This window comes from Quercus lobata, chromosome 4 (genome assembly GCF_001633185.2).
Source record: "Quercus lobata isolate SW786 chromosome 4, ValleyOak3.0 Primary Assembly, whole genome shotgun sequence".
NCBI classification, from domain to species: domain Eukaryota; kingdom Viridiplantae; phylum Streptophyta; class Magnoliopsida; order Fagales; family Fagaceae; genus Quercus; species Quercus lobata.
This window is the reverse complement of record NC_044907.1, coordinates 81,822,954-81,844,322: the sequence shown is the minus strand read 5'-3', so window position 1 is coordinate 81,844,322 and position 21,369 is coordinate 81,822,954. Positions and strand designations below refer to the sequence as shown.

The 21,369-nt window shown below is 35.0% G+C and overlaps 2 protein-coding genes across 2 annotated transcripts; both read left to right on the top strand.

Annotated features, from left to right (window-relative positions):
• Nucleotides 1-6,877: 6,877 nt before the first annotated feature.
• On the top strand, nt 6,878-15,510 carry LOC115983159 (WD repeat-containing protein 74-like). The gene is made up of 13 exons (XM_031105781.1): nt 6,878-7,153; nt 7,536-7,671; nt 7,837-7,952; nt 8,919-8,948; nt 9,071-9,207; nt 9,339-9,518; nt 9,654-9,717; nt 9,809-9,916; nt 10,487-10,640; nt 11,617-11,706; nt 12,301-12,356; nt 13,297-13,354; nt 14,793-15,510. The coding sequence occupies exons 2-13, from the start codon at nt 7,590-7,592 to the stop codon at nt 15,080-15,082; spliced, it is 1,365 nt and encodes a 454-aa protein (XP_030961641.1). The 5' UTR covers nt 6,878-7,153; nt 7,536-7,589; the 3' UTR covers nt 15,083-15,510.
• Nucleotides 15,199-21,162, top strand: LOC115983162 (proteasome subunit alpha type-2-A-like). The gene is made up of 6 exons (XM_031105788.1): nt 15,199-15,288; nt 16,468-16,543; nt 19,504-19,589; nt 19,817-19,880; nt 20,230-20,295; nt 20,973-21,162. The coding sequence occupies exons 1-6, from the start codon at nt 15,261-15,263 to the stop codon at nt 21,019-21,021; spliced, it is 369 nt and encodes a 122-aa protein (XP_030961648.1). The 5' UTR covers nt 15,199-15,260; the 3' UTR covers nt 21,022-21,162.
• Nucleotides 21,163-21,369: the final 207 nt, after the last annotated feature.

Genomic DNA, 21,369 nt, shown 5'->3' with positions numbered 1-21,369 from the left:
TCTTCGTCTTCGAAGGTTTTGTGGTGGAAGTTCTTCGGTGCTTTAGAGGCTTGAATCCGTGGAGCTTCGCTGATTTGTGGTTGTTTGAGGTTTCTGGAGGCTTTTGAGCTTGATTCCAGTGAACTTTGAGATCTAGGCAGATAGTTTGGATGATTCTGCTTCGAGTGTTCTTTGTATTTGAAGATTTGTGGTGGAAGTTCTTCGGGGCTTTGGAGGCTTGAATCCGTAGAGCTTCACTGATTTGTGATTTGTTGATGTTTTCGGACCTTTGAGCTTGATTCCCGCAAACTTTTGGATCTAGGCAGATGATTTGGATGATTCTGCTTCGAATGTTCTCCGATTTTGGGGTTGAAGTTCTTGAAGTTCCTGGAGGCTTCAGGGCTTGATTCCAGCAGAGCTTTTTCCCTTCTGAATCCGGTCCTCCTAAATGTCTCAAGAAGGCTTCTATTTATAGGAGTTTTGGGGTGGGTGAGCGACACATGGCGAAACTTGATTGGTGACACATGTCACAGCCTGATTGGTTCACTTGTGTCATCGCTTATACGTGCTGGATTGCTTGAATCATCGCTTACACGTGCGAAGCTGCTTGAGTCATCGCTTACACGTGCGAGGCTGCTTGAGTCATCGCTTACACGTGCGTTGAAGCGTGATTGGTTCTTGCATGACACTTGGCAAATTTCTGTTGGCTTCTGAATAGTGATAGCAAAACCTAGCAACAATACATGGTGCTGTGTAATTGGCTGTATTTTGTGGACTTAGTAATGTAACGTGTCAGCTTGTGATAGGTCGGGAATTTTCCCTCTCTACAATCCTTATTGCTAGCAATGATGTTAAGGCAGTGGAAGATCTTAAAGTATTTTTGGATCAGAAGTTCAAGCTAAAAAATCTTGGAAATTTGAAATATTTTCTTGGTCTTGAAGTGGCCAGATTAGAGAAGGGAATCACTTTGTGTCAAAGAAAATATGCCCTTAAGGTACTTAAGGATGCAGGGATGACAGCTTGTTAGCCTTGCAAGATTCCAATGGACCAAAATTTAAAGCTGAGTAAGTATCATGGACAATTGTTGGCTGATCCTGGAGTCTATAGGAGATTGGTTGGTAGATTACTATATCTCACCATTACTAGGCCAAATTTGGCATATTCAGTCCATAAGCTTAGCCAGTTCATGTCCAATCCTAGAAAACCTCACTTGGATGCAACTTATAAGGTATTGCAATATATCAAAAGCTGTCCTGGTCAAGGGATTTTGTTGTCTTCAAGGTTTGATTTTCATTTAAAGGGGTACACTGATGCAGATTGGGCAGCATGTGTGAATACTAGAAGATCAACAACTGGATATTGCATCTTTCTAGGTGATTCTTTGGTGTCATGGAAGTCTAAAAAGCAATCCATTGTGTCCAGGTCCTCTACAGAGGCAGAGTACAAGGCAATGGCTATGATAGTATGTGAGATAACCTGGCTGCTAGCACTATTGAAGGATCTTGAAGTCTATCATCCACAACTAGCCTTACTTTTCTGTGATAACCAAGCTGCCATGTACATAGGAGAGAATCCCGTGTTTCATGAACATACAAAACATATAGAGATAGACTGTCACTTGGTTAGAGACAAAGTGCAAGATTGAGTGATTAAGTTATTTTATACTCCAACTCACACATAGTTAGCAGATTTATTGACAAAGGCACTTAGTGCTCAACAATTGTTTTCTATACTTGACAAAATGAGCATAATCAACATTCATGGACCTGAAGCTAACCTTGAGGGGGGCTGTAAAGATATAAGGTTAAGGTTAGAGCAGAAGTGAGGCAAGAAGCAGATGCTGAAACAGTGAGGTGAAGTGATTGTGGTGTGAAGTGCTTGTGGAGTAAAACAAAGTGAAGCAAGTGACAGTGTTATACACAAAACGACACAAGAACTTATACTACTTGTAGTTTTAGTTTGCATTAGTTATTTATGTTCACACGTGAGAGTCACACGTGCTATGTTGTAACTGCCTGATGTAACTACCCAGCGCATAGTTTGGGAAATTAGTTTTCTTTCAGTTAGCATCTGGTTAGTATATAAGTAGGACCTGTGTACAGATAGAAAAATCAATTCATTTCTTCTCAGTCATAATAGAAAGTTTTTCCAGAAGCTCTCTCTCTCTCTTTTCTCAGTTTCCATAGCTCTCTGTTCAGCTTTCTATTACTCCTTGTTTTCCATTCTTACAAGCCATAACCATTTGTAAGTCAAACCTAATCATGTCCCATTCTTTTATTATTATTATTATTGTTATTATTATTTTTATTATTACAGCCACAGCCTATAACAATTGTTAGGGCACTCCTTGTCACAACCTTATAAAAGCAGCCCTGATGGCACAAATCTGTTTCCAAGTGAAGACAAAAGTGAAAGGAGATTTCCTGTCTTTGTATAGGTATTGTTCTTCTTCCTCTTAGCATTACAAGCCTGCTTCAAGCCTTCAAGCCTTCAATCTTTCTTTTTTTCTTTTCTTTTCTTCTTTAATCAACTTCATGGTAAGCTCCATGGCTTTTTGTGTTGCATTTTCACCCAACTAGCAACCTTTTTTTGACGTATATCACATAAATCAAAGCCTCTGTGTTTAAATTAATTCCATGGCCCTTGTATCTTGTCTTTAGGTCTCACGAATTAATGTGTTTCTTTTTTCTTTGGTAGCATAAAGAACTTGCGACCAGGGGCAGATCTAGGATTTCAAGTTAGTGGAGCCGAAGCGTAAGAAAAAAAATCCAAATATGTATCCATATAGTACTAACAAAATATCAACCAAGATAAATACACGAAATCATTGTTTCTTAATATATTAAGATGTAATCATCTACCAACAAAGACAAAATAATATTGTTTCTTAGGAGCATTAGCTGTTGCAAAAAAAACTTATTTTAACAGACCAAAACTTATTTTTGTTACTTTAATATAGTATTTAAAATGTTTCGTACATTAGTGTTTTTGGTATTTGGTGTTCTAAATACTAAATATTTATTATTTAGAAAATCTGATGCTAGTATTCTAATATTGGGTTAACTAGAATTTTTTATTTTTTATTTTAAAGTTTTGTTTTTGTTAAGTTTCTGAGTTTGATAGTTGCTACCTAGGCTAATTAAAATGGAAGATGTCTAAGTTTTTGGAAGAGAGAAATGCAGCTCTAGAAATTAAAATATGTATATATATATATATATATATAACCAATAAAAAAAAATTTCTTTATTTTTTCTTTGGGCTAGGGGGGCCCAATTTTTTTTTTTTTTCATTTTTTTTCTTAGGGCTGAAGGGGCTTGGGCCCCCTTGGGTCCATCCTTGCCCACGACATCAACAAGTTTTATGGCTCCAAGTTTTACTGCTTCTTCACATAGTTGTCTTTTCCTTCCATTTTTTCCCAACCAGTCGTAACACTTAGAGAGTGTGTTTGGTAAAGTGGATTTTAGGGAGGAAAGAAAAAAAAAAAAGGAGAGAAAATGAGGAAGGAAAACTTTTTGGAAGGTATTTGGTTGGGAGGGAGAGAGTAAAAAAATATTGCTTTTTTTGGCTTGGGCCCACCAAAATGTTTTCTCCCCAAAATGGAAAGAAAACTAAGGGGGAAAGTGTGTGATTTTTTTTTTTTTTTGCTTGTTTGTCACTTTTTTTTGGTTTTAATTGGACATTATTTTTTAACAAGAGTGTATGAGTATATTTATACAAACTAATTTTTTTCCCTTCCTTTACTTTTCCACTCCCAACTAATCAAAAATGAGAGAAATTAAAATCTTTTTGGGTGTGTTTGTTTTGGGTGAAAATCATTTTCGGAAATGCTTTTCTGAAAATGCGGGTGTTTGGTTGGTCCGAAAAATAGAATTTTCCGGAAATTGATTTCCGTTGACCGAAAAAAAAAGGTTTTGACTACGGAAATGAATTTCCGTTCCTATTTTCACTTCAAATGAATTCCGAGAGAGAGAGAGAGAGAGAGAGAGAGAGAGAGAGAGAGAGAGAGAGAGAGAGAGAGAGAGAGAGAGAGAGAGAGAGAGCACGCCGTTCGCAAGCACCAGCGTCGTTTGCGCCGTTCACGAGAGGGAGAAGCACCGAGCTCCAGTTTGTGCCGTTCGCAAGCACCAGCGCCATCGATCACGATCTCGCCTTCGATCGACGCTTCGAATTCCTGAGAGAGAGAGAGAGAGAGAGAGAGAGAGAGAGAGAGAGAGAGAGAGAGCGAGCGCGCGAGAGGGAGAAGCACGCCGTTCGCAAGCACCAGCGTCGTTTGCGCCGTTCACGAGAGGGAGAAGCACCGAGCTCCAGTTTGTGCCGTTCGCAAGCACCAGCGCCATCGATCGCGATCTCGCCTTCGCGCCGATCGCGATCTCGCGAAGCGTCGATCGCGATTGACGGTGCGGTCTTCGGACTGGAGCTCGCGAAGCATCGCGCCGTCGAACCCAGTCGAGTGTCGAGCGTCGATCTGGGTTTTGATCGTGTTTTTCTGGGTTTGTCTTTTTCTCCTTCTTTTCCAAACACCAGAAAATATTTTTCGGAAAATTTTTTGAAATGCAACCAAACACATGAAAACATTTTCCTTTCCGGAAAATAGCATTTCCGGAAAATGAAATATTTTCTGGAAATGCTTTTACATGAACCAAACACAGCCTTCTATCCTCCCACTTTTCCACTCCTTTAACCAAATAGACCCTTATATAAGAGGGTCACCCTATGGAGGAGGCTATCCTAGAATAGTGTTAGCTTCACACCTTCTATGAGTGGTGCACTTAAAATGATGGAAATCCGCATGACCTTCAAATTTGATTTTCACATAGCAAGGCCAAGAACCCCAATTGCCCCCTCTGCATGCATAAACGTCCTTGCGTTTCATTTTTTTTTCATAGTATTTTCCATGGTTTCACTTGTTCCTCTCTTCTTTTTTTTTTTTTTTTTTTTTGGGGGGGGGGGGGGGGGAAAGGAACTAGCCATTGATTATATTGTGGTGTTCATCCTTGCAATGATGCTCTCACTAGTGTCCATTGGCACACCTTTGCAACAAAGCCGCATTGGCACTTATCTTTGCAACAAAGCTATACTAGCAAGCATCCATCTTTGCTATGAAGCCATACTAACATTCATCTTTGTAACAAAGCCACACTTGCAAATATTTTTGCAATAAAGCCGTATTGTTATTCATTTTTGCAATGAATTCATATTGGCATCTATCTTTGGAATGAAACTATACTGGTACGCGGCTTAAAAGAATGAATAATCGTCACCTCTTTCAAGGCATACTTCCAATTCCTCCACTTATCACCCAACCTCTTTAAAGTATGACACTTCATTATCCTTCTTGCAATGTTATCTTGAGGCTTCCTCGCAATATTGCCTATAAATTGATTAAACATACCATCTTCATGTTCAAAAGGCTAAAAATAAAACGTTAAAAAACAGCTTAATCTTTTTTTTTTTGGGGGGGGGGGGGGTGGGGGACAAATTCTTATATATATATATTATTTATATTTATATATTGTGTGTGGTAAGATATTACTTTTATTCCACATGTGTTATATATATCTGCAAGATCTTTTTATACCCAAAAAAAAAAAAAAAAAAAAAAAAATTGCAGTCAACAACATAAGCATACTTTTAATTAAGCTTTCATGCTACGTAAAAGAACTAAAAACTTAAGTAGTCATATTGATAAATACCTATAGTTTGAACTTTTACTTCCATATATTCCTAGAATGAAATGATCATATACTTGAGGGGTGAGACTCTAAAAGGGCACTTGATTGATTACTTATGGATGAAGTGACTGATTAAATCATGATGTGTCCTCTGATTGATTAGTTGTTGATGAATCATGTGCTAGGCCTTGTGGTTGGGACTGATTTTCAACCTCAACTAAATGATAACGTTCCATTGCCATATACACATGTATAAATAGATTGTTAAACGCAATTTAACAATTTTTTATTAGACATGATTTATCAATTTTTGTTAAACATAAAAATTGTTTAATTATGTTTAACATAGATAATTACACACAAAAGTTTGCACAAAAAATTAATATTTCAAAAAGCATGAGTACTATGAAAAACTCTGAGTGAATGAAGACATTTCAAAATTTGAGGGAATAACTTAATACAATTGAATGTCTAACTCTTAAAGCTAAAAATCACTTAATTTATTAAAATTATTATATTTTTTCAATTTGGTTATTATGGTATATTGGATCTTGAATTACTTTCTCGTAAAAATTATGCATTATTTCATGTCTTTATTAATGGTTATATAGGTGACCAACAAAAGTTCCTATGGCAAAACTGTGATAATATTCATGGAAGGAAAAAAAAAAACCACTTGCTTCCATTTTTTTTTTAAAGAATACTGGATATTTTTAACACACACATGGGGAGAGAGGAAAAAGTTTTAAAGAAATTGATAATGGTGTATATCAAAAAAAACTGACAGTTGTATTAGGCTTTCAAAATTGTTCATTGTATTTTTCTGTGTCCCACAACTAATATTTTAGTTTTTTTTTTTTTTTTTTTTGACAAACATTTTGGTAATCAATCACAGTCTTTCTAAAGTAAGCAATACATTCTCCGAGGAAAAAGAATAACTTTCACCAAAATTTGAATAAATTAGTATATATTCATAAAATTCAAGACTCATGCACATATTAAAAGCTAAATACATTTTTGAATTCAATTGTTGCTCATTTTATTTAAGAAAAAAAAGAAAAAAAAGCTGAGTGTACAGCACTTATCTCAACTGGGGAGTTATTGTTAAAAAATATTCATGCGGTGATTCTCCATTCTCTTAGATTTGGAGCAATTGTCCAACTCTCTAAGCAAACTGTACAGCACTTTTCTAGTCCAAGATATCTTTTAAGGTTCCAAATAGTTTTTTGGGCCCAGACTCCCTAGCCCAAAAAAAAAAAGTTATGTATTTTCAGACATTTTTAGGATTGGGCTCCACTTTTCTAAAACCTTGCCCCCCTAAAAAAAAAGAAGAATAGGAGATAGGATTAGTCAACCACGTCGTCGCCACCACAGCCTATCAACCTAGTGGACTGACCTAGAGTTCACGCACCTCCAGTCGCCGCCGCCGCCGCCGCCACCCTGCTTGATCTGGCCGCCTCCGACGCCGGCCGCTGCAGCCTCTAACCTCCATTCTGCTTCAAGTATTATTATTTTTTCTTTCCTTCAACTTCATAACCTAACATTGATTTTGAATCTTGAAAAACTAGTGCATTATAAATTCATAGTAGTGGGGGTAATAGTGTGTTTGGGGCAGTGGGTGAGTGGCAATCTGGCAGAGACAAAGACAAAAGTACATAATGTAATAAAAATGTTAAACAGATTTAACAAAACCAAGTAAAATTGACACTTGCGGTTTCTACTGCAACTAGGTTGTGAACATTGTCAGCTATGAAAGTTAACCTTTGTAACAAATTGAAAAATGATTTTTTTTTTGATGAACTCTTTAATGTAATACTATATGGATGTTTATTTGATTTGATTTATTTATTTATTTATTTTTTCCCTTATCTCCGGCCCTCCTAGCTTGAGATACTGGGTCCGTCCTTGGTGAGAGACAACGCATATTTTACCAAAAAGATGCCTCGTACAACCACATTAGAGTGCCCGGGTTGCCCTTCTCTTCGAGCTCTAACCTTCGACGCACTTGGTCTCATCAAAGGTGAATTTTTTTCTTACACCCTTTTATTCATTGATCGAAATTAGCAATATACCCTTTTGTAAAAAGCTTGTCTTTTGGGTTTTATATGCTTTATTTTGTATTTATATATCTGGGTTTTTGATGCTTTGCTTGGTGTTTATGTTTTTTTTTTTTTTTGGGTAATAGTTATTGAAGCTAAGGGTAGTCAAGGAGGGGCTCCTAGAGTGGTGGAGAGATGGGGTGAGCTGGACTCATCAAAATGTGTACTGGCTGCTTCTATCAATGACCGTAAAGATGACCCGGTATGTGTTGGTGTGTTCAAATTGTTTGAGTTTATTGAATTTTGAATTTCAAGCATCTGTGTTGTTGTTGGCAATATGTTTCAATCTTTTTTAAGTGTTTGGTTTTGGTTGCAATTGTTAGTTTAGTATGGTTTGTTGAAGTTTGGAATGTTTGAGAATGAAGATATGCTTTCATGTTCTATGGGTTAAATGTAGAATAGGTGGAAAAGATTTTGTGCAGAAATGATTGTATGTTTTGATTTCAATTGGATTTCTTTTGCTGTTGAAGGTTTTGGTTTGAATGCTTGTTATGTAGCTAATGGAGTTTAATTAATGTTGCCCCAAGGGTAGTAGAATTCATTGGGTGCCACGCCTCATGAAGAGGTGGTCACTAGTTTGAATCTGCTATTCACCATCTTCTTGGGGCCAACACTTATTTTTAAATAGATCATTAGTAAGTTAAACAAATAATATGAGCCTTTGTGGTTTGAGTTAAATTTTGCAATGGGTATTACGAATTGAGTTTGTAATTGTTCACGAAGTTTGGGACTTCAAGCATTGTACTTAATTGCCATTGTATGTTGTGTTTGTTTTCTGAAGAAGTAAGAGGCAACTTACATGTATCATCCTTTGAGAGAAACAGGTTCTAATATTGGTTGCAACCAGTTTATTGGATTCTCTAGTCATTCCCTTGCATATATCTAGCGATAATGCATAATGGCTTGCTTGCCAAAGAGCAACTTGCAAGTTTCACTTATTGCCTAAATAGAAGCTTTTAGCTTGAACTAGGACAATCTATCCTTTTGTTTTACATACGTGTATGAATTCAAATATTCTATCAATCTTTTTCTAAAAATGTAATTAAGACCCTCAAATCCTTTATTTTTGCAGAAGTGTTTTTTTATTTTATTTTATTTTATTTTTATTTTTTTTAAATTTTAAATTTTTTATTTTTTTTTTAAAGAATTATTTTTCGTTCTCTTGCAGTTATTAGCAGTGGCAAGAAAAACTGGTATGGTGAGTTACACGCTTGGGACTTATGAATATCTGGCTACATGTTTTGGTTTTCAGTTTTGACTGTTAGTTATAGGCTTATTGAAGATCCTATTCAATATTTGTGTTCCTAATGTATACTACAGATTGAGGTTCTCAGTGCAATTAATGGGAATATTTGTTTCACGGTTTCTAATGCCAATGAGGGTGGTCCTAGACCTGAAGATGATGCTGTTGTTGGGTTGCATTTATTTGCCGGACAGAAATTGGGGTTGACATCCAGGTACTGCAATATTGTTGCTTTCTAGGCTTTGCCACCTAATTCCACCATAGGTGCTTACATCTTTGATTTCCAGCTGCATTCTTCCCATATGCATACAGCTTCTGATCTTTGAATTTATTGTTAAATTCTAGGTCTTGTACTTTGCTTACTTGTACAACAAAAGGAAACACAAGCATGAGGTCCATTGAAGTTACTGATTCACCTGCAGGTTCTGCCTCTATTGGTTCGTCAAACACATGGAGTGTATGCAGTTCTGGCAATATCTTATGTTCTAAAGTGGATGGAAGTGAAAAATATGCTATATTTGGAGGGTGAGTGCTCTTGAGATTCACAATTAGAATTTATAAGCTTGAGAATTAAGTCAATTGTCATTTCATAGTGGGATTTTATGGTGTGTGCTAGCTTATTCATCTATGAAATAATGGTTTTCTTGGTTTTCATCTCAGAAAGGGTGTTGAAATGAACATGTGGGATCTTAACAGCTGTACTAAAATCTGGGCTACCAAATCTGTGAGCCTTTCCTTTATCTGCTAAATCTTGATTGAAATCTTTAATATGCCTTTTTTCCTTGCATTTATTTAATAGCTTCTACCCTATGCAGCCTCCTAAGAACAGTCTTGATATTTTTACCCCAACTTGGTTTACATCATCAACATTCTTGAGTAAGGATGATCACCGCAAAATTGTGGCTGGCACCAACAGCCATCAGGTAATCTTTCATTGCAAATTCTTCTTTCATTTTGGAATGAATAACTGGATATTAGTAATTTCTGGGAATGCAACATTCTTACAGATTTTTTCCTCACTTCCTACTGTCCTTTGAGCATGTGTTGCTTGATGCTGACTGGAATTGGGGTTTTTTTGTGTACTTGAATTCTCTTCAATTGAGATATCATCAGATGTTATGTCACAAGAGAGAATACCCATGTTCTACATGTTACTGATCATGAGCGATTAAACTAACAATGACTAATAATACTCCTAGGATGAAATTTTTTAATTTTTCTTCTTTCATCTGGAGCTAAGAAAATGTCAATTTCATTTATATCCTTTGTTAGTTTTATGATATACAAGTTATTGTTAAATACTTTTTTTTAATTTTTTTTTTAAATTTCTTATTTTTATAGAACTTGGAATGCTTTCTTATCATTTTGTCTTTGCTGGTTTCTTGGAGGAACCACAATTTCTTTATTACCTTATCTCCAGTAGACTAGTAGCTCTATTGTAATTGTAATCATCCAGCTACTCAAAAATTTCAATTCATTTTTTTTCTTAACAGGTTTGCCTCTATGATATTTCCGCTCAACGCAGACCTGTTATCTCATTTGATTTTCGGGAGACGCCTATCAAATCAGTAACTGAAGATTTAGATGGCTATACAGTCTATGTAGGGAATGGGTCTGGTGACCTTGCTTCTTTTGACATGCGCTCAGGTGAACTGTAGTTCCATCATGTTGTCACATATTTGATATTCTATATGTGTGGAAGTCTGGAAGATACATTTACCATTCGCTCTCTTATAGTGTATTCTGGTAGTGTAAGTGTTCTGTTTATTTACTTAATTAGTTTTCTTCAGTAGAAAGCCTTTGATTATTAAAAAGAAAAATGGAAAAAAGAAAAGAGCATTGCTTTCCTTTGGTACTGTCTGGCTAATTTAGATTGGCAATTATCATTTAAGGTGATCAAGTCTTATATGTGGGTTTTCTCTATGTTCCTGTGTGAGCGGGTGTGCAAGCACGTGGGTTCATTTATATATATTGCTAAATGCTGGCTCCACCATGTATCTTTGGGTGGGGATATACAAACTGATAGACATGCCCTTATGCTTGTTTTGATCTGTGGAAAATGTTTTTCTTATGTAAGTTTTAGATCCAAAAGATGAGGCATATAATACTTGTGAACTATATGATGGTTTTCTTTTGACTTCATTTCAATTGTTTGCTTCATGTTACATGCATCAAAATTTATTTGTCAGGGGGTCATATCTGGGAAGAGCTTGATCACTGCAGGAAAACACCTAATTCAGTATTGAAATTTTAATGCAATAGAGCTCAAGCCTTTTGTAGAAATTAATTTTTTTTTTTTCAAAGTAAATTGTTAATGCACAATTTATTTGCATATGATGTTTAATGTCTGGACATAGGTCCTTTCGCAATTACCATAGGAATTCAAGGGTATTATTCATTTTTAACTCTGAAAATTGAACCCATCTTACTCCAAGGTCTACTTTGGATTATTGGTAACTATTACATATTTTTGGATTGAGGTTAATTGAGTTGCATTAAAGTGGATGTGAAAATTGATTTATGATGTTGCTAATGTTATTCTTGCATATAATTCATATTTTTCGAATGATTTGAGATTTTTCTCTCTTGTAACTCCATAAATGATGAAAGTATCTTTTTACAGGAAAATTATTGGGGTGCTTTTTGGGAAAATGTTCTGGAAGCATCAGATCTATAGCCAGGCACCCAAAGCTTCCAGTGATTGCATCTTGTGGTGAGTGTGTTGTATTGTTTCACCTTTATGTTAATTTGCATTGGAACTCATACTGACACACATACATACACAACACCATTTGCGCACACACGCACACAGACACACACATCAAGAGAGAGAGGTCTGTAGTCTGTGTTTTGTATTGTGTGTACATACTCTCTTTTTATTTTTCTTTTTTGGTCAAAAGGTTTGCATGTTCACCCTTTGTTAGGAGGTCTAGTATTGGCTTCCTTTAGAAGACAGCCACTAATTGTTTATGAGTTATGGATAGCAAGGTTTAGTTAGGGTGGTCTTTTAGTCTGGAGAAGTGGGAAAGAAAAGGAGGAAAAGTTTATCTTAGTTTATACTCAATCACTTGCTATATTATCTACTAAGCAATGACAACTTTTATTCTCGTATTATTATTTTTTTTCCTGAAAGTCATTTCCTGTATTAATATTCTAATTAAAAGAAGGGTGCGTGCAGTTAGCACTTCTTCATGTCTGGGTTCACTTAATTTTATCGAATCATCCTTTAGCCTTTTGAGGTTAAGTTTGTTTGTCTTAGGACCAAATTTTCTTGACCATCAAAACTGAGAACTTGACTAATTTCTAGGACTGGACAGTTATCTATGCTTTTGGGATATAAAGACTCGGCAACTTCTGTCTGCGGTATGTTCTTATACTTTATGATTATGAAGATTTGTTAGAATTTCTTGCTGAAAGTCAGGGCTGAAGATATGTGCTAGTTTTAAACTCTTATATTTATTTTTTGCCCATACTAGAGTTACATTTTTGTAGCTTGTTACTCATGGTTTTGGCATCTCAAATTTTCTTACCTAATGCTCAAAACTCTTCGTTCTACCTTGAGGCCAAGAACAAATTTAGGCTGTGATAGAGATGAGTGATAGAGCTTTTTTGCGTTGAAAGCTAAAAACTTGTTGTTCTAACCATTTAATCTTTTTTTTTTTTAAAGGAATCATTAAATCCATTTCTGAGGGTTTAGCAATTTCATTAGATATTATGTTAATGAAAAATGAAGTTGTTTTCTGCTTTCATTGATAGACTCAAATTATTGCAGCTACCATTCATTTGAATAATGTATAAAGTGAGATGCTGCCATCAGCACATTACTTGACTCTTATTAAAGGGACATTAGTAATCTGCATGTGATGATACCAAAGCAAGATGGTCCATTAACATGATGGCATAATGTTGAAAACATTGAGCAAAAAGGTTTAATGGTGAATGTATAAAATTAAGTGCTTTAATCTTATGTGTGGTGCACTCGTATACTTGGCTGTGAAGGTCTGCTTAGGGTATGGTGCACTTGAACTTTTGGCTGGAAAGGTCTGCTTTCCAATTGAAGCCTAAGCATTCCTAAACATGCACTGACTCTTGGTCCACAAGCCTAATGACTGCCCCTTATTCGGAGCTATGTATTGCTTTGAGTTTCATTGTTTGAATCTGTGGCCCTGACCCCTGTAAGGTTGACACTTTTACAGAGCTCATGCAAGGATTGTAGATAGTCTTTTCATTTGTGGTTTTATAAGCTAACGTGCTATGCTGCAAAAATTTCCATCATCTTATTTATATAGTCTTCATTGTGTAGGTTTTCCTGAAGCAGCATCTTACAAATGTTGTCTTTGACTCCAATTTTGCTGATGAAGGTTAGTTTTCTGTTTTTGTCTTGTCCGTTATGGACCAAGCCAATAGTATTGTTTCTTTTACTATAATTATTCTATTAGTGGCATGTTGTTACATTTTGTGAACAAGGAATGATTGTGGGGACCGGTACTAGTAATATAGTTTATTGCTCATATGATATGAGTGATAATTCTAACACTGGGCTGGAGCTAATGAACTTTAGCTTAATGGGATGGAGGGGACTCACGAGATGTGTGTAGCTTACCAATGAGGAAAGGTCTTATCACTTTGCCCCCACCTGGGATGCCTCAAGCTAAGGGAGAGTGCCTGGATAACTGTAAACCCAGAAGTCTTTGATTCAACTCCTAGCTGAGGCATTTTGCGATTTACTTGATGCCTGCTCAGTGTGGGTATGTAGTCATCCTGGGTTTACCCCTCAGTGGTGGTCCCACTGGCTCGTACCTTGAGGGGGTTCCTTGTCATAAAATAAAAAAGAAGAACAAAAGGTCTTATCACTTTATAATGAAGTTACTAAAAAACAATGCAAAAAGTTGGGTCATTGTTGAAAGCAGCTATATAAGGCGGAACTAATATTTTTGAAAGAAAACTTTGAGCCCAACAACTAGTCAAACTTTGTTTCACCTCTTTCTGGATTGGTTGACTTAATGTTATAACTGTGGATCCATTCTTTATACTTAACTTCAGGGATCTCTTAGGAGGTTGGAGTCTGTCTTTATCCTCAAACTACTAATAAGTAAACAACTCCTAATGGCCTAGGAGTGAAGACTAGACCGATCCTATACTCTTGGTATTTTTTTCTCTGCAATGTAAAATGATGAAAATATTTTATTTTCCATTACTACACACATAATTTTTAGGCTAAAATCCAATTTAGTCCCTTGACTTTTACTTTAGTTGTCAATTTAGTTCTTAAGATTTAATTTTTATTATTTTGGTCCCTTACTATTTCAAAATGAGTCAATCTGGTACTTCTGTGTTAATTTTTTTTCCTAAGTAGTACTCATCAAATGACAAGATCTATTAAACGGAGCAACTTATGAATGTTTTCAGTTAAAACTTGAATGAAGAAAAAAATAATATTAAAACAGAGTCATTTAGTAACAAATTTGGATGAAAGGACTAGATTGACAAAAATTAAACCCTAGCGACTAATTTGACAGCTGAAATAAAAGTAGTGGACTAAATTTAATTTTAGCCTAATTTTATTTAAAAAGGGTTTTTAGGGGATCAAATATGCTTTAAATTTGATAAGGATATATGAGATCTGACTCTCCAGTTTTTGAAGTTGCTAGACCCTGAAGTTTGGTACACACCGTACACTTTTTAGTTTATATGATGGTTACCTTAATTGTTCCTCTTATGCAAAGCTAGTTATATAATATTTTAATGTCAACATTAATCCACACCTACTAATTATACATTCCTCATTCTTATGAGCAGAAGTTAAACCTTCTGTAGCAGCAGATCTACCGCTAAATGCTGAACAAATTGCTAATGAGACTGAAATCAGAGAGCTGGAAGAAACACTGCCTGTGAAAAGAAAGAAGGCATCAAAAGAAGAAGAAAGAAGGAAGAAGAAAAAGGCAACGAAAGAAAATGAAGGAAACAAGGAAGCATCAAAAGAAAACAATGGAAGCAAAAAGAAGGTATTGAAAGAAAATGAGGGAAGCAAGAAGTTAAAATCCAAGAAAAGCAAAAGATCAACATGTGAGATTCATGATGAATCATGATTCAGATTTATTACATGAGCATGCTTGTGTGTACAATCCAAAGTGCTGGAGTCAAACGTTGACATGCATTATGACTAAGAAGGTAGGGTGAAAGAAGCCAAAGATTGGAGTGCATTTTTGCAGGAAGAAAGACATTTGGAGTACAGGAAGCCTTCATGTATCATTAACGTAAGGGCTGATGTTTTTGTTATTTATTCTGCTAGGAGGTGAGACTGAGAAGCAAGTAGATGACCATATTGTAGCAAAATGACGATGTTAATTTATTCAGTTTGGGGACTTGTTTTTCTTTTATTCCTGACTAGCATGGGAAAGTCCAGAAATGAAGTTTTGTTTTGTTTTGAAAGAGATAGTTATGCTTAATCAGTGACTGGTTAACACAAATTAACATGAAGATAATGAATTAATGGGAGAAGTTAATGCTTCATTTTGATTGAATTTGAACAATGATTTACCCTCTTGCTTATTAATGTCCACCATCCAAATTTCTTTTCTTACTACTCGACTTATTCAAGCAACTGAGTGCGAGTTAAAGAATAAAGGGTGGTTGGTGATGTATTGTGCCTAGAGCTGGAAATGGATATCCAATACACTATACTTTGCCGCCTGTTTGATGCATAGGTTTTCCTTTAGAAAATTTTCCATTACCATTGTATTCAAGTTAATAATCTGCTAAATGCCAATGGTGGGAGAAGGTATCTCATGTACTGGGCACATGAAACCTTTGTCACACTGGTAGGTGAGCCCCAGTGAGACAAAGTCTCATGCACCTGGCGCATACAAGACTTTTGCCAATGGTGGATATCTTGTTAAACAGGAGCTCTCTGGCATGTCTGCAAATTGCATCTTCTAAACATCCGCCTCGATTGATAGTTAAAAGGGTTAAAAATGTGCACTCTGAGTAAGTATTAGCCTTGGGTTACTCATGTTAAATATTAGCCTTGTTCATCGTGTGAATTATGAGTAAATGAATTCATCTTTTGTCCCATACTGTGAATTACAATGTAAGTAACTATAGACTATGGAATTTGCCACATTTGTTGGTTTATATTACTATCCAAAGATGTATGTATGCTTATGTTAAGCTTTTGGGGGAAGTCTTAGCATATGATTTTCTTTCTTGAGACACTTTTTAAAGAGTCAAAATGGCAAGGATGCCTGCCTTTAAAATAAGATTATAACTAATTGACATTGTGATTCTCTTACTATTATCCTTGCCCAGTTGGAGGAGATATCTCACTTGACAATAAGCTAACCTGTTGGTTGTTGCCATTATCTACATGTTTAACCTTTCTATTTTTGTTCATTGTATTGGTTGGACTTATTTTTTCCTCTGCTCCAAACATGGTAAACAATTGAGTTTTTAAATAAAATGAACTGTTGTGCAGTGGCATGGGACCTGACTTTTGAGTTCTGGTACGAAAAAGTAGAAAGCAGGCAGGGCAATATCACCGCTTATACAAAGTATGTGTCAACTTCCTTTGTGTTTTTTCATTTTCCTCATCATCTATATCTCTCTTTTTAATATTATTTTGTCACATTATCATTTGGTTTCACTTATAGTGCTAAGTTGTAAAGCTTTGATTAGTGGCTATTGTTCCTTTGTCTCTTTGATTTATGCTACATCATTTATGCTTTTGGCAATGTCATACATATAAAAAAATGGTTGTTTACAGTTTTTTGAAAGGAATTTATCATGGATGAATTTTTTGGTGTCCTGGATAGAGTGATCTGAGTTTAGATTGAAGCAGATAATATTCTTTTGACTGGATTGCAATTGTGTTCCCAAAGACTCATATAGTTTAGGAGTCTGTATCCTAGATTGGATTGATCTTGTAGGGTAATCTGTAAATTTCACCACCTTCCAACTTGATCAAAATTGGTTGCCTTCCATGTGAGAAGTACTAGCTGTTTTCTGCATTTAAATTTTTAAGGAATGTGGTGATTTTTTTACATGGTTCTATTGGTGACTGATGATTAATTTGGTTGTTTGGTTGATTTTCTGCCGTTCCAGAAGTAGCTCTGAATCATACGCTAGTATAATGTTTATAAGAGCTTTTCTCTATATACATTCATTTTATGTAATTTGTGAAGATGACAAGTAATGGTTCTTGATGTTTTTAACCCAATGACATGTTAGTTCATCATCATCATCATCATCAATCTGTGCATTATGTTGGGGAATAGCATCTAATTATCTCTCTCTCTCTCTCTCTTTATATATATAAATATATATGTATATATATATATAAATATATATATATATATATATATATATTTATATATTCATTTTATGTAAATTGTGAAGATGACAAGTTATGGTTCTTGATGTTTTTAACCCAATGACATGTCAGCTCATCATCATCATCAATCTGTGCATTATGTTGTGGAATAGCAACCAGTTTTATTTTTCTTCGGCATTTATCATTCTGCACACATTACGACACAATGAAGTTCAAGCTGTATATTGATTATATGCTCTTGTGCCTTATATCTCCATACCATACCATCTGACTTTCTCTTTTCTGTCACTCAGAGCTTTCATCTTTTTCTAATAATGGTTCCATCAAGTTTTATTTACATAGACTTCAATAATATTTCATAAACCTCCATTTTGACCTTTCTTGTTCTGTTAGATGTCACTAGTTGCTAACTAATGTCCATATTTGGCTTTTAAAACAATCTGGATTACCCTTGCTGGTTTCCTTGGGCTGACATATTTTAAATTATTTGAAGAATAAGAGAGGACCATCAATTATTTGTGCATCTAGGTTATGAATTTTAATTAGGGAATCTTAGTTTCCATCTTCCTATTTTGAGTTAAACTTCACTACTCTTTGATGTGGGGGAGACCAGAGAGGGGGAATTTATACCTTGGATGACTCCATTGGAGAGACTGGGAAATGCTATTTGACCTAAAGGTCATTGCCACTTTTGAAATAGAGATTCACATTTTGGCATCTTTCTCTGTTTCCATCTCTGAGGAGGCAATGTCTTTGTGTTGTCCTTGTAGTGGCATTCATGATTCAGCTCTTTTGGACATTGTCTTTTCTTGCTCTCTCTTACGTGGAGGAATATTAGTTGAATTGATCTTGATGAAAATGCTTTGATATTATGAAATATTATTGAAGTCTATGTAAATATTATGACTTGTTTATTGGATTGAAATCAATTTTGTTTTGGATTCACTCACTAGCTTGTTTTACTTATGGCATTTTTCTTGCTACAATCTTTTTTTCCTGTTTTTTATATTTTATTTTGGATTCCCAATTTAAAAAATCTTTTCTTTTGTTACTTTGTAAATTAAGCCAATTGATTATTTATAAGTTGCAAAGTGATATGTCAATGGAATTTTTTTGGGCTTATGAGAACATCTGTGCGCATCTGTAAATATAAGTTGCTAAGTGATTCTTAATCTATGATGCAACAAATTTTGGGCTTATGAGAACATCTGTGAGCATCTGTAAAAATCCAATTTTTTTGAATAACACCCCATGGCATGTTAAGATCTAGTCTTTTTAGGGTCTGTTTGGATACTATTTATTTTGCTGAAAATTAAAAACTTATTATTGAAAACAATATAGCAAAATAATTTTTAAATCTAAAAACACTGTATATAACACTAGTTGCATTTTTCCCTGGGCTGCTGGTCCTTGAACAGTGCATGAGACCCGGGCTCCAAAATGTCAAACGCAGCATTTACTCTACAAACGCCCAATCCAAACGCACGCTTAGTCTTCTGACTGTTAGCTATGGATTTTTTATTTTATATTTGTGATGCATTTGAGCGGGCTTGAATTTTCTTGCCCTGTTTTCCCCCCGAACTTTGGTTTCAGTTATATTTATGACACCATATATAATATATTCTTTGGCCATGCATTAAATAGTTTGAACTAAACCCAAAACCCAGATTTTGGAGTTCAAAATGATGCTCCTCCAATATGCTTTGGATAAAAAGCATGTTATTTTCTGAGAACTCCATGGTTGCAGAGAAAAAAATGTCAAGTTAAACTTTTGTTCATTTCTATAGAACAGGAGATTAGAAATTAAGAGATATCTCATCTAACAAATGTCAAAATTTTGAGTTTTTTATGTTTTGAAAATTTACTAAATGTGTGAAGTCGTGGATGTGATAGTAAATGATGAGCATAAAGAGAACATGTGATCTAACAGGAGGATTGACAAAATATTTAATCTCGTATAAATGTCTATATATTGTTAAAGTTTCACAAGTTTGTAACTTGAACCCATTTCTATTGTTTTTGAAAAGAAAGAAAAGTGATAGACTTTGGTTAGGCATTTCAATTGGATTTGCAGCAGTGACAGACATAGAAGCCTTTTAGAATTTATTCTTTCAAATTACACTTTCCAGTAGAAATTATCATCATTCTTAACATGTTCCTGTTATTTGTTGTTTGCTGTAGGTGGACCCATCAGGTTCATATTTTTCTTGGAAAGCTTCTGCAATGGGGAAAAATGTCTCTAATGCAAAGACATTTCTTGAAAAGAGGTATTAAGTTTGATTCACTTGCCAGCTACGTGTTAGAGAAACTTTTTTTTTTTTTTTTTTTTTTTGGGGGGGGGGGGGGAGTAAATATATCATTTGTCTCAATTCATACAATGAAATGAATTGAATTAGGGCTCATGTATGTGAATATCACATGTACTATCCTTTTAACTTTCATTGCATTGGCCATAATTTCATCCTAAAGTATTGTTTACCTGTCCGTCTTACAGGTATACAGATGATATGGAGCTTGATGATGCCCGTCCACACTTCAATATTAACCTTGAAGGAAGGGTAGGCATTGTAGCTTTGAGTTCTACTTCTATACTAAGACCACTGTCGCAGTATACATGTGAAGGTTCTCTTTGATGAATGCCAATCAAATAAATCTAAGCATTTTTCTTTGGTTCTTTTTTGTTCTGGTTGATTAATATCCCATTACCTTTCAAAGAGAGTTGCCTAAAATCTATTAAGGAAAGAGGACTTAATTCTCTCTTCTTTCAATATTTTTCATCAAATTTGTGCTTAAGCTTCACAGAGGAATCCCTTTCAACAATACTGTGTAGCAATGTATTAGCTTTAGCATTATTCCAGATACTTCTCGTTTAATTCAGCTCGCTAATGCTTCTTGTGTCCTGTCTAGGTTTGAGGGACAAATCTCTGGCAAAAACATCGAGATTGGCATAATTGGTATAGACAAAAAGTTCAGGCAAGTTTCCCTGTTCTCTTTTGCATATAACTACATGTGGTTGTAGGTGGATTTTTCCCTTTTTATTTTTTATTTTTTTTAGGGTGGGATGGTGGTTTCTTGGTATTTTTATGTATTTGTTTCTTATCTAAGATCATGGTTGAATAATGCAATGGCATGAATAAGTAAAACTGATCTGATTTTTGTGCTTGGCTTAGTGTTTATCCAAGCTATAGGGGCATGTTTGAACCTGACTCGTTTACATTTGTACAAGCATGAATTTGAAAATTAAACACCTAGCAGAAATGTGAAGATGAAAAAGTTTTTTTGATATAATATTTTAATTCATAAAATATACTATGGCTCTTCATAAAGATGGGTTGAATGTGAAAAGTAAAAGTAAAACATAAAGTTATTCTTTTTTTACTGAATTTCACTCTCGTTGTGATAAGCTGTTTTTTTTTTTTTTTTTTTTTTTTTTTTTTTTTTTTTTTTTTTTTTTTTTTTTTTTTTTTTTTGTAATCCCAGTTATTTATTATAATGCAGTTTTTGATTTTAAACTTATCACAGAAGTTCATATTTCCATTTGAGTTTTGAATTAAATTCTGTAAATTTTGGCTTTGACCTAACCCTTTGGTTATAAAGACACAAGTTTGGTTGCTTATGTTTTCTTGTTTTCATGATCTAAATTTTGGCAGAGTACTAACACCGGCTGAAATTGATGATTACTTGGCTGAAGTGGAGTAGTTCATTTTCCTTTAATTAAGAAACTGGGGAGAACTTTTATTACAGGGCAATGACTGGCTGAGTTACACGATTTATACCGGTCCTTGTTACTGCAAAATGCCTTGTTTGTCATGATGATCTACTTAATGATGTATTTGTACACTTTCCCCCCCTTTTTCTTCTCTCTTTCTCGCTCTCTCTCTCTGTTGCAAGTACGTAGTGGTACTGATTGGATGATTTTGTTTACTGAAATTTATATTCGATATCACTTTAGTAAGTTATCACCTTTTTATTTTACTTTTTTTGCTAACCTGATGGCATATGCATGTAGACATGGCAAAACGGGTCAGAATTTTCTGACTCGACCCG

Coding starts and splice junctions, on each gene's coding strand:
- LOC115983159 (XM_031105781.1), top strand. CDS start 7,590: ATGCCTCGTACAACCACATTAGAGTGCCCGGGTTGCCCTTCTCTTCGA. Junction 8,949..9,070: donor TGGCAAGAAAAACTGGTATG/GTGAGTTACACG, acceptor TGTATACTACAG/ATTGAGGTTCTCAGTGCAAT. Junction 9,718..9,808: donor AAATCTGGGCTACCAAATCT/GTGAGCCTTTCC, acceptor TACCCTATGCAG/CCTCCTAAGAACAGTCTTGA.
- LOC115983162 (XM_031105788.1), top strand. CDS start 15,261: ATGTTTTTGTTATTTATTCTGCTAGGAG. Junction 15,289..16,467: donor GTTATTTATTCTGCTAGGAG/GTGAGACTGAGA, acceptor ACTGTTGTGCAG/TGGCATGGGACCTGACTTTT. Junction 20,296..20,972: donor GGTATAGACAAAAAGTTCAG/GCAAGTTTCCCT, acceptor AAATTTTGGCAG/AGTACTAACACCGGCTGAAA.